Source organism: Myotis lucifugus, unplaced genomic scaffold (genome assembly GCF_000147115.1).
Source record: "Myotis lucifugus unplaced genomic scaffold, Myoluc2.0 scaffold_37, whole genome shotgun sequence".
NCBI classification, from domain to species: domain Eukaryota; kingdom Metazoa; phylum Chordata; class Mammalia; order Chiroptera; family Vespertilionidae; genus Myotis; species Myotis lucifugus.
The window spans coordinates 2,651,905-2,662,770 of NW_005871085.1; the positions used below are offsets into that span (position 1 = coordinate 2,651,905).

The 10,866-nt window shown below is 41.6% G+C and overlaps 1 protein-coding gene across 7 annotated transcripts; it reads right to left on the reverse strand.

Annotated features, from left to right (window-relative positions):
* Positions 1 to 200: 200 nt before the first annotated feature.
* ZNF684 (zinc finger protein 684) lies at positions 201 to 10,866 on the reverse strand. 7 transcript variants are annotated; one of them, XM_006087264.3, is made up of 5 exons: positions 10,728 to 10,866; positions 8,296 to 8,334; positions 5,277 to 5,403; positions 4,859 to 4,954; positions 201 to 1,470 (listed from the first exon to the last, which is right to left on the reverse strand). In XM_006087264.3, the coding sequence occupies exons 2-5, from the start codon at positions 8,308 to 8,310 to the stop codon at positions 551 to 553; spliced, it is 1,158 nt and encodes a 385-aa protein (XP_006087326.1). In that variant the 5' UTR covers positions 8,311 to 8,334; positions 10,728 to 10,866; the 3' UTR covers positions 201 to 550. The 7 variants fall into 7 exon arrangements, with proteins under 7 accessions (XP_006087326.1, XP_023608499.1, XP_014310005.1 ...); XM_023752731.1 differs by having other exon boundaries at positions 10,840 to 10,865; XM_014454519.2 differs by having other exon boundaries at positions 10,818 to 10,861.

A 10,866-nucleotide genomic window follows, 5' to 3' on the forward strand; every position in this document is an offset into this window, starting at 1 on the left:
TAAACATATTTTATACTCACACATACATAAATGTATAATTTGTTATAAAAATAACGCCCTAGCTGGTTTGGCTCACTGTATAGAGCATCGGCCTGGGGACTGAAGGGTCCCAGGTTCAATTCCAGTCAAGGGCATGTACCTTGGTTGTAGGCTCATCCCCAGTAAGGGGTGTGCAGGAGGCAGCTGATCGATGCTTCTCTCATTGACGTTTCTAACTCTCTATCCCTCTCCCTTCCTCTCTGTAAAAAATCAATAAATATATTTAAAAAAAAAAACAATCAGGGATAGTAAATGTAGTCTTCACTGATTCCTTGATTATTTAATTTATGCTTACTTTCGGTGCTCTATGCTCTATTACTTATGATTTAATGATTTCTGTGATCTTTTCTGTAAATAGTTTATTATCACTTCCAGAACATGATTGGGATTATCTTTTTATGGAAATCTACTCTTTCCAAATTCATTCTAATTCTTAGATTTCTCACCATGAAATCTGTATTTAATAAAGACATTTAATATCTAAGACTTTCTCATATTCATAAGGTAAATATTACATATGAATTTTTTGATGCACAATAAGGTTTGACTTCTGGGAAAATGTTTTCCCACATTTGTTACATTCATAGGGCTTTTCTCCTGTGTGAGTTATCTGATGTCTAAGGAGATGAGACTTCTTGATGAAGGCTTTGCCACATTCAATACATCCATAAGGTTTTTCTCCTGTGTGAATTCTTTGATGCGTAACAAGCACAGATGTGTTGCCAAAGGCTTTGCCGCATATAATACAATGGTAGGGTTTCTCTCCTGTATGAAATCTAGAGTGTTTATAAAGGGATGAACTATACCTGAAGGTTTTCCCACATTCCTTACATTCAAATGAGTTCTCCAGTGTATGAGATTTCACATGTTGAGTAAAGGAGGAGTTCCACGTGAATGATTTCCCACATTGACTGCATTCATAAGGTTTCTCTCCAGTGTGAAGTCTCTGGTGGACCATGAGCTGTGTTTTATGCATAAAAGCTTTCCCACAATCAATGCACACAAAGGGTCTCTCTCCATTATGAATTTTCTGGTGAGTTGCAAGGTGTGCCTTCCTGCTATAGGCTTTCCCACAGTCATTGCATTCAAAGGGTTTTTTTCTTGTATGATTTTTTTCATGTCTAATTAAATGAAACTTCTTTTTGAAGACTTTCCCACAGTCCTTGCATTCATAAGGGTTTTCTCCATTATAACGTCTATTATAATTAAGTAAGTCTAAAGTAGGTTGCAAACTCTTCCCATGTGATTTGCCTTTATATGATATTTTTCTTGCATTTATATGATTTTTTCCAATATGATCTGTGCTCATATTATAACTATGGAGTCTCTCCATAGTCAGAATTTTACTGAATGTGAACAAAACTGAATTCAAAAAATTGTCTTCGCTTTCCTGGTGCTTCTCTGATTCATCAATAAATGGGCAGTCAGCTTCTAAAAAGGAGTACAATGAAACATTACTGGTTAATTTTTTCTATCAATAGTTATAGAAAGAAACTTATATGACTTCAAACCTAATCTCTCATTTTGAAACAAATCCTCTATTTGCCTTGCTCCTGAGCTTTAAGAATACTCCAAAAAGGAAATGGGAGCAGATGAATGACAGTAATAAGAACAGATGGCTTAACTTGTGACTTGTGGGAAAACAGTAAAATAGGCATAAGGTTCAGTGAGTAGGATACAAAGGAAGTCAAAGGTTGCTCAACAAGGGTGCCTTGTTAGCTCACAGAATGAAGAGAGCCATTGCGGAGATCGGATTAATGGAAAGGGGTCCAAGAGACAAGTGAGTTAAAGGAAAAAATATCAGAGGAAAAACTAGATTTGGAAGAGGCTGATCAGAATCACAGTCTTCACTACCTAATTTCTAGGTTACCGTATTAGGATAGCTCCGTATTTCCCTCATTCATATCTCCTTTTCCTCTTAATCACCTGGCACAATGTCACTTTCCTTCAGGAATATTCTTATATCTCTAGTACTCTAACCCCATCCAAACTAGAACTGAGAGATATCTGTAGACAGGGTTCCAACTTAACTATAGCTGGGATTCATTCCCCCATACACTTACTTGTAAGCACAGGAACACAAATATCCAAACGGGTCATTCTAGGGCAAGTTATCTTTAGCCCAAGCATAGATTCTGTCTGCATGCTATCTTTTTTTTTTTTTATTTTAATATATTTTATTGATTTTTTTACAGAGAGGAAGGGAGAGGGAGAGGGATAGCGAGTTAGAAACATCGATGAGAGAGAAACATCGATTCAGCTGCCTCTTGCACGCCCCCTATTGGGGATGTGCCCGCAACCCAGGTACATGCCCCCGACCGGAATCGAACCTGGGACCTTTGGGTCATTCAAGGGAAAGTTATCTTTAGCCCAAGCATAGATTCTGTCTGCATGCTATCATTTTTATTCTGGCTGGATTTCTATATATGAAAACTATGTCATATTTGTATTTGACAAGAACTGTTTTTACATCCTATTTCAATCTGCCTAACAAACTAATCCCCAGAAAGCCGCCTTGGTCCTGAAGTCACCCCATAAATCCCAAATCCATTGCTCCATTTTATAAAAGAAGAAAAAAAAGATAAAAACAGAAAGAGGGAGTTATAATTCCCTGTTTCTGAGATTCCTTCCATGTGGAGTTTTAGCACAAAACCCTTAGCCTCTTGCTCCATGCCTTATCTTTCTCTATGGAGCTAGACTGAGTAGTAAGCTATCGATATTAATACACATGTCTTTATAGAGTGGTTCTAAGTATGGGTATTGGGTTTCCGTCTTCTCTCTCTTCAAGCAATGGGAAGCAGCGTCCTGTGTTACCTCAATCAACAATAACCAACTGAAAATTCCAGGATAATTAGCCTGATGAACAAACTATGCGATATAATGAGTTCACTAATGGTATCTAAGCATGTATTCTTCTAGTCCTCAACAAAGACCTTCTGTTCCAAGGATTCTACTTTTTAAAAAATGTTTTTATTGATTTGAGAGAGAGAGAGAAGGAAGAGGGTAGAGAGATAGGAACACTGATGATGAGAAAAACATCAGTGGGCTACCTCCTATATGCGCCCTTCTGGGTATCGAGCCCACAACTTGGGCATGTGCCCTGACTGGGAATCAAACCAATAACCTCTTGGTTCGTGGATCGACACTCAATGGCTGAACCACACTGACAGGGCTGTTCCAAGGATTCTAGACTCTACATAACTACAATCTTTTGCCCCCCTTCATCCACTCTCATCCTATCTAGTACTTAGATATTTTTAGGGAGGAGCCATTGTTCCATGACCTCAAAAAGAGACTCCTCCAATCCTTGCATACTTTAAACTTTTAAGCTCCATTTCTCTGAATATCTAAGATAGTCACTGCTGCTTCCTAAGTCATGCATTTTGACAATTAACTAGAACAAAACTGCAATGTTATCATGCACTGAACAAATGTTCCACACTCAACTTATATTTTACATGGCTATGTTTTGCCTTTTCAACTACAATTTACATACCTGGAAAAAGGCAATAGGTTTTTTTTTCTTTCTTTCTTTGAATGTTTCTCAGGAAATAACAAAAAGCTTTCTTGAAAGAAAGAATAAGAAATATCTCCACAATGCCTGACTTTACAACAATGAATTAATGAAATGTTCACTAAATACCCATTATGTGCTCAACAATGATAACGAAGGAAAAACTGATAGTCTTTCTCTTCAGGGTGTTATCATAAGAAAACATGCCTTAGAAGCCATAGGGCTTTTAAGGATTAATATTATCCCTATCTTATAAATAAAATTGTGCTACAAAGTAATCAGGCTAGACAGTGATTGGTGGAATAAGACTTCAAAAATCCACACAATCTGACTACCCTCTAAGATAAGCATGTCAAACTCGTGGCCCACAACGAATATTTTTGTGGCCCAGCCAATATAATGGTATGTAAGAAGCATTTTAATAAAAATTTCGTAACTTAATTTTTACAATATCCTGTTATGCATAATTATTATAACGAACTACAATATTCACTAATGACTGATTACTATAATCGTGTTGTATTCATTTTCCTTATGCACCTTACGCACATGCGCACCATTTCTCTCCACTAATACTAGCAGCAAACATTTTAGCAGCAGATTGCTATGTCATTAGTCTTGTACTGACTTGTTTCGTGTGCGCAACAGGAAATATTTCGCTTTCAGATAACAAGAAAAATAGGTTTACTTGCATTACGCTTATTAATTTTTGCAGTTATTCAGTGTCTGGTAAGTTAATGTTCAAGAAAAAATATTAATTTTTATTAAAATGTTCTATTATTTTATGTTAATGATTACTCATTTATTTCAGCCCTTTGTATTCAGCATGTCTCTATCAAAATAAACCTACGTTTCTATGAAAATTGAAGTTTTTTTTTTTTTGCAGCCCACATAAACTTAAACCTTGTTTATTTGGCCTGTATTAGTCTTTGAGTTTGACATGCTTGCTCTAAGAATTAGATGTATGGAAAAGATCTGTGATCATGTTGGGGAGGGAAGGAGAATGACAATTTTAGGAATTAAGAGACCAAAGCAAGGACCTAGAAGTAGGCAGTGTGAGAAGCCAGAGGAGAGAGGAGAGGGCCATCCTTCGTACAAGAGCTGAGCAAAGAGAAAGAGCAGCTATGTGGGGAGAGAGAAAGTGGAAGTGTCATTTGGGGACCTGATGATGTTATGTCAAGTGTTCCCAGTCACTTCCAAACGTGTGTGGCTTCTAAGAGATGCTTCCTGAAAAGTGTTTCAAAGGTGCCTGTCCCTCAGTGAGCAATTCCAAGACTCCCACCTACCTAGTTTTCTCTCACTCACCTGGGTGGCTCCAATGTGGGTTCTCTCCCTCCACCACCTGCAGCTCTTGTCCTTGCTGCATCTTGACGATCACTTTTGTTTTGGTAACTGCACCCCCTGTTCATGGGAAACAACACAGAACTGGGAACAAGGTGCTAGGGACAAACAACTACCTCACAACTCAGGTCTGCCTCCTTGAGTCTCAGGGCCTGTAAAGGATGACAAACAGTCTTTAGAACAAAAAGACTCTCCCCCTCCATTTGGGAGGTAGAAGCATAAACACACGGACCCCCAAAGAGGATGACGAATCTTTGATCACTAAAACTCAGGGCCAAACCTACTAAAGCTTCAGAATGTTCACAGCTTTCACAAGTCTTCAGGAAGGGCACTATTCATGCATTCTGAGTTACGATGAGAAGTTACCACCCACTGTCCTTACCCACTGAGATGAGGTTTCTAAAGTTCTCCAACATCACATCCCAATATAATGTCCTCTGATCACAGTCAAGCAGCTGCCACTCCTCTGAGGTGAAGTCCACAGCCACATCCCGGAATGTCACTGATCCCTGTAATAGCACATTGATCTTCAAACTAAAGTGTGAATCACTTGGGACTTCCAAGAGAATCATGTCAGCTTCTTATCGTCATATCATGTTCACTGTTGAGTTTCCAGAAAGTTATATATGATAACTACTGCATGTTTGATTCAGAAATAGACTGTGATAAAAACAAAAATCATATTTAAAATATTCAACTAGTGCCAGGACAATTCAATGAGGACAAGTATAGTCTTTTTAACAGATGTTGTTGGGATAACTGGATATACACAGGCAAAAGAATGAAGTTGGGTAACTCTTCCACACACACCTCACATCATATACAAAAATAAACTAAAATGGGTGAGAGACTTAAATGTAAGAGCTAAAACCAAAATTCTTAGAAGAAAAGATAGGAGTAAATCTTCGTGAACTTGGATTAGCCAGTGGTTTCTTAAATATGACAGAAAAAGTGCAAGTGACAGAAAAAAAATAGGTAAGTTGTAATTCATCAAAATTTTAAAAGGACACCATCAAGAAAATGAAAAGACAACACAGAATGGGAGGAAATATTTCCAAACCATATATCTAATGAGAGATTTATATCTAGAATATAAAAAGAACTCTTATAACGCAACAATAAAGAGATAACCCAATTTAAAAATAGGCAAAGGATTTGAACAGACATTTCTACAAAGACATATATAATCCATAAGCACATGAAAAGATGCTCAATATCATTAGTCATTAGTAAAATGCAAATCAAAACCACAATGAGTATCACTTCACACCCACTAGAATGGCTAAAATTAAAGACAGATAATGACAGGTGTTAGCAAGGATGTGAAGAAACTAGAACTCTCATACATTGCTAGTGGGATTGTAAAATTGTGCAGCCACTAAGGAAAACAGCTTGGCAGTTCCGCAAAAGTTAACCATAGAGTTACCATATGATCCAACAATTCCTCATAGGCATATACCCAAGAGAATTAAAAATACATGCCCACACAAAAACCTGTGCACAACTGTTCAAGCAGAATTATTAATAGCCAAAAAGTGAATTCAATATGGATATTCATAAATTAATGGATTGATAAACAATACAGCATCTTGTGCAATAAAAAGCTATCTATAAAATAGAAGAAAATACTGTGTGAGGTGAAAGAAGTTAGTTACAAATGATCACATATTGTATGATTCCATTTGTATAAAATGTTCAGAATAGGTGAATCCATAGAAAAAGTAAGTAACTAGCCTATCTGTGTAGATTTAAGTACACTATATCATGTTCACACAATTACAAAATTGCCTAATGGCACATTTCTCAGTCGTAAGTGGTGCATGACTATAAAGTTAAACAGATTAATCCATACTTTCCTATATAACAGAATAGCCAATAAGAAAATATGCTGGAAAATATCTATACTATTCTTAATAGCCATACACACACACACACACACATACACACACACACACACCAATAAAAGAGAAACATGCAAATTGGTGTCACTCTGCTACGCCCATCAGCCAATCAGAGCAACTATGCAAATTAACCCAACAAAGATGGTAATTTGCATACGCAGGCATGGAGTGAAGACTGAAGACTGAAGAGACTTGGCTTCTTCGCTGCGGCAGGACCAAAGTCCTGGGTCCCGGGTGCCGGAGGAAAACTGGTGCCAGCAGCCAGGGGAAGAAAGGCCTATTGCGCGAATCTTCGTGCAATGGGCTTCTAGTATATATATAAAAGCCAAGCGACTGGAATGAACGGAATGACCAGTTGCTATGACACACACTGCAGCCGGCTGACCTCCTGCAGCCCCTCCCCCCAGCCAGCCCGGCCCCCAATCACCCACTACCGATAGGGGGCGGGCCAGCCGGACCCCACCCGTGCATGAATTTGTGCACCAGGCCTCTAGTGTAAGAATAACCATTACAGCCTGGCGGCATAGCTCAGTGGTTGAGCATCAACCTATGAACCAGGAGGTCACAGTTTGATTCTCAATCAGGGAACATGCCCAGGTTGAGGGCTTGATCCCCAGTATGGGGTGTGCAGGAGGCATCGGATCAATGATTCTCTCTCATCATTGTTATTTCTCTCTCTCTCTCTCTCTCTCTCTCTCTCTCTCTCTCTTCCTCTCTGAAGTAAATAAAAATATATATATATATATTTTAAAAAGAATAAACATTACAAAAAATGTACAAGAAATACAATAATAAAACTATAAAACTATAATGAAGAACCTACAAGAAAATTTAAATAAATGACTCATTATTGAAAAGTCATTCTCTCCAAAGTAATCTAAAAGTGTAATTCAATCACAACAAAAATACTTAATACACACTCCTTTAGGGACTTTGACAATCTGATTTTAAAATGCACAAGAAAGAGAAAATGATCAAGAATAGCTGGAAACCCTGAAAAAGGTACAAGGGTACCTTTTACTTATTTTTCTGGATAAACATTATAAGGGTTTATACAGAGCTGCTTGGCACTGTGTTCTCTGTTTACTCTAGGGAACATTCTAAGAATGGCATAGGAAATCTGATATTATATTTTTCATTGGGTTCTTGCTATGAATGTTTTTAGTATTATCTCTATGAAAGCCCATTAGAAGATACTTTCTTCAAAGAACTGTGCCAGGAAAACCTTTATTTACCTGGGGAACTATTTTGCTTTATCCTCACAGACAAAGCCAATACTTTAACTGGTTGGTTATCCACTTTCTATGATGGCCAGAAATATTGAGCACACAAATGCAACTCAAATTTATTCCAGCTATGTGCAAACCCTGTGACCTGAATATCAACTTACCTATTTTCTAAATTTCCTTTTGGACCTAATCTACATTTTCCCTGACTATACATTTTCTTTTTATATGGACTTTTGAGAGATTTAAATGACTGAATAAAGGAATTTCTTACCTGGAAGTTAATCATCTTCTGCAACTCTTGCACAGAGATCTATGAAAGTAAAAATTAGGAAGTAAATAGAAGAATATGGAAAACCAGGACTGCAATGTAGAACCTGCTCTATCAGAATGGAAGCACCCACTCTGCAGCCTCCGAGAATGCCACCTACTGGGAGAATATTTCTAGCAAGTCAGAAAAGCCCCTATTTTATCAGCACCGATGTCTACTTGTGATTCTGTTATGGATATATGGATGTTATACATTCCTACTGAACTAAGAGCAGGTTGTTTAACCTTTGAACCAGTGGCATGTTTCCCCCCCTGAAATGTATCCTAAGAAAATAATAATAAACGAGTTAAAAGACTAACTAAAAACCTGGTCTCTGATGCTCAGTGTCTCTGGAAGTCATTCCTTCTTGTGATTCTCTGGTGTCTACTCTGAAGTTGGTGTAAGAGATCTCAAATTAGGTTGACTTTATTGAGAAGGCTAAATCCAAAGACCCAGGAACTTTTTCTTTTTAAAGCAGTTTAGACTCCAAACTGTTTCTCTCTCTCTCCTCACCTCCACCCCCTCTGGAAACTCACCATCTCCTATGAATGCAGTCTGGGCTTTTTCCAATTCTAACCAGTACATCTGGGGCCCTAGAAAGACTAAAATGTGCAAGAGGGATGTTATGCCCAGATTTCAAGATTCCCAAGAAGCCACCAGGGAGTCAGCCAGTCCGATGCAAAAGCAAAGAGTCTTTTATTTCAAGCCCGGGCTTGGCTCTCCAACCTTCCTTACTGACGCAGCAGCAGGTGGCAAAGAGAAAGCAGTCTGATCGAACCAGGGGTTTTATAGAGGGTTGGAGTAGGGGCGGGAGAGGGGGCTGTCCCCCCCCCCCCATTGGCCAGGTGCGAGCTGGTGTCCCATTACACAGGATGTGGTCATAGCGATGGCCTGCACTTCCCTTGATTACCATTGGTTAGTCCAGAGAAATGGTGGGTGTGGCTAGCAGAGGCTCCTTCAGGGGGAAGGAGCCTTTGCTGAGCACATGGTCTTGTACAAAATAGAGGTCCCTTAATAGATGGGAAGCCGGCCACTCGGTTCCCATGCAAGGCCTGCCGTGGGCGTCACCGGGAAGCGGCCGCCCACCAACCCGCCTGGCCTTTGGGTCGCCCGGTTGCTCGGCCCGAAAGTGACTCGGAGGCCGATGAGGGCGGCCCTGTCCGACTGGGCGTCCCCGGGCCTGCGCCTATCTGGTCAGGCGCTGCCTCGGCCATGGCTGCCCGTCCCTCCCTCGCAGCTCCTCTCAGCGGCCTGTCGGCCCGGCGCGGAGCGCTGGAGGCGGTGGAGGCAGAGTGGAGCCGCCCAGCCTCGGAGCCCCAGCCCGGCGGCCACGAGCTGCATCCGAGCCATGCGCCCCGCCGGTGGCCGGGCTTCGCCCGCAGCGCGGCGTGTCCGGAGCCGCCTTCCGCCCATGTTCCTGCTCTGCCCGGCGCCGCGGGGCGGGAAGACGCGCGCCTGACCCCGAGTGACCCGAGGCATCGGCGGTCAGCGTGCGGTCTCCGCGGTGACCCGCGGCTCCGGGGCGCCCTTCGCGCCAGGAGGCGCCACGATGCGGCCCCCCAGCGCCAGGGCATCTCACGGGCCCGAGAGGGGCCCCCGGCCAGTCGTCCTCCCCGCCGGACGCCTGCGGGGCCACGTGCCCGGCTGGCCCTTTCAAGGGAGTCACAGCTTTATTTACATAATCTTCACTAGAAGATCTGTAGATTCACCTAGTGCCCCTTAAAAAACGCCAACAAATCGAAATTTACTCAATATTCACTGCTCAAATATTTCAAAAGAAGAATAAATCCAACTCTTTGGTTTTTTGCAGGGTGCTATCTTCTAAAAAAGAATGACATTTGGAGAAGGCTCATCTGGATTTAAATCTCAGCTCTTCCACTTACTAAGCTATAGGAGTCCAGCCAAGTCACTTCACCTCTCTCAGCTTTAGTTAATTCATGCCGTAAAATGAAGATAAGTTACTTCAGGTGATGGTTGTGTGAGAATACACAGTTTCTCCAGAAACGCTTTCTTCCCAGATCCCCTGACACGGTTTAACATTTCCTACTGCAGGCTCTGGTAGGGCCAACGGTGCTCTTGTAACCAAGAAAGGTGGTTTGATGCAGACTCCTTCCTACACAGTGAGCTTTACCAGCGAAGGCAGGAATGCAAACTAAGTTTGCTCCTGCCCCTGCCCCTGCCCCTGCCCCAGCCGGGATCTAGGAACCCACTGAGGGGCGGTCGGAGCCCTGCGCTTGCTCTCTCTGAACTACTCAGAACGGGAAGGCACACAAACACCAAGTGACCGCGTGTGCGGACGGCTGAGTTTATCTTCGGTTGGGGAAGCCAATAACCCAGCGCCTGCCTTTGTCCCCGCCCTCCCTTAGTCTGCTCGGTCGTGCCCGTCAGCGTCTCACCGCTCCGCTCCCACTCCGGCTCGCTCCAAGTCCTACATCAGTTTACAGAGACCTCCCAGAGACTCGGGAGCAACACCCACTGTCACTCACGCTACACGGATGCGAAGATTACCGAAGGCTGGCTACCTCCCCGCCGTGC

What these genes read in the sequence shown, in the direction of transcription:
- ZNF684 (XM_023752729.1), bottom strand. An exon ending in AGAAGATGATTAACTTCCAG is followed by an intron (nt 5,404 to 8,295) that starts GTAAGAAATTCC and finishes GTGCTATTACAG; the next exon opens with GGATCAGTGACATTCCGGGA. An exon ending in CCCACATTGGAGCCACCCAG is followed by an intron (nt 1,471 to 4,858) that starts GTGAGTGAGAGA and finishes ACTCCTTTTTAG; the next exon opens with AAGCTGACTGCCCATTTATT.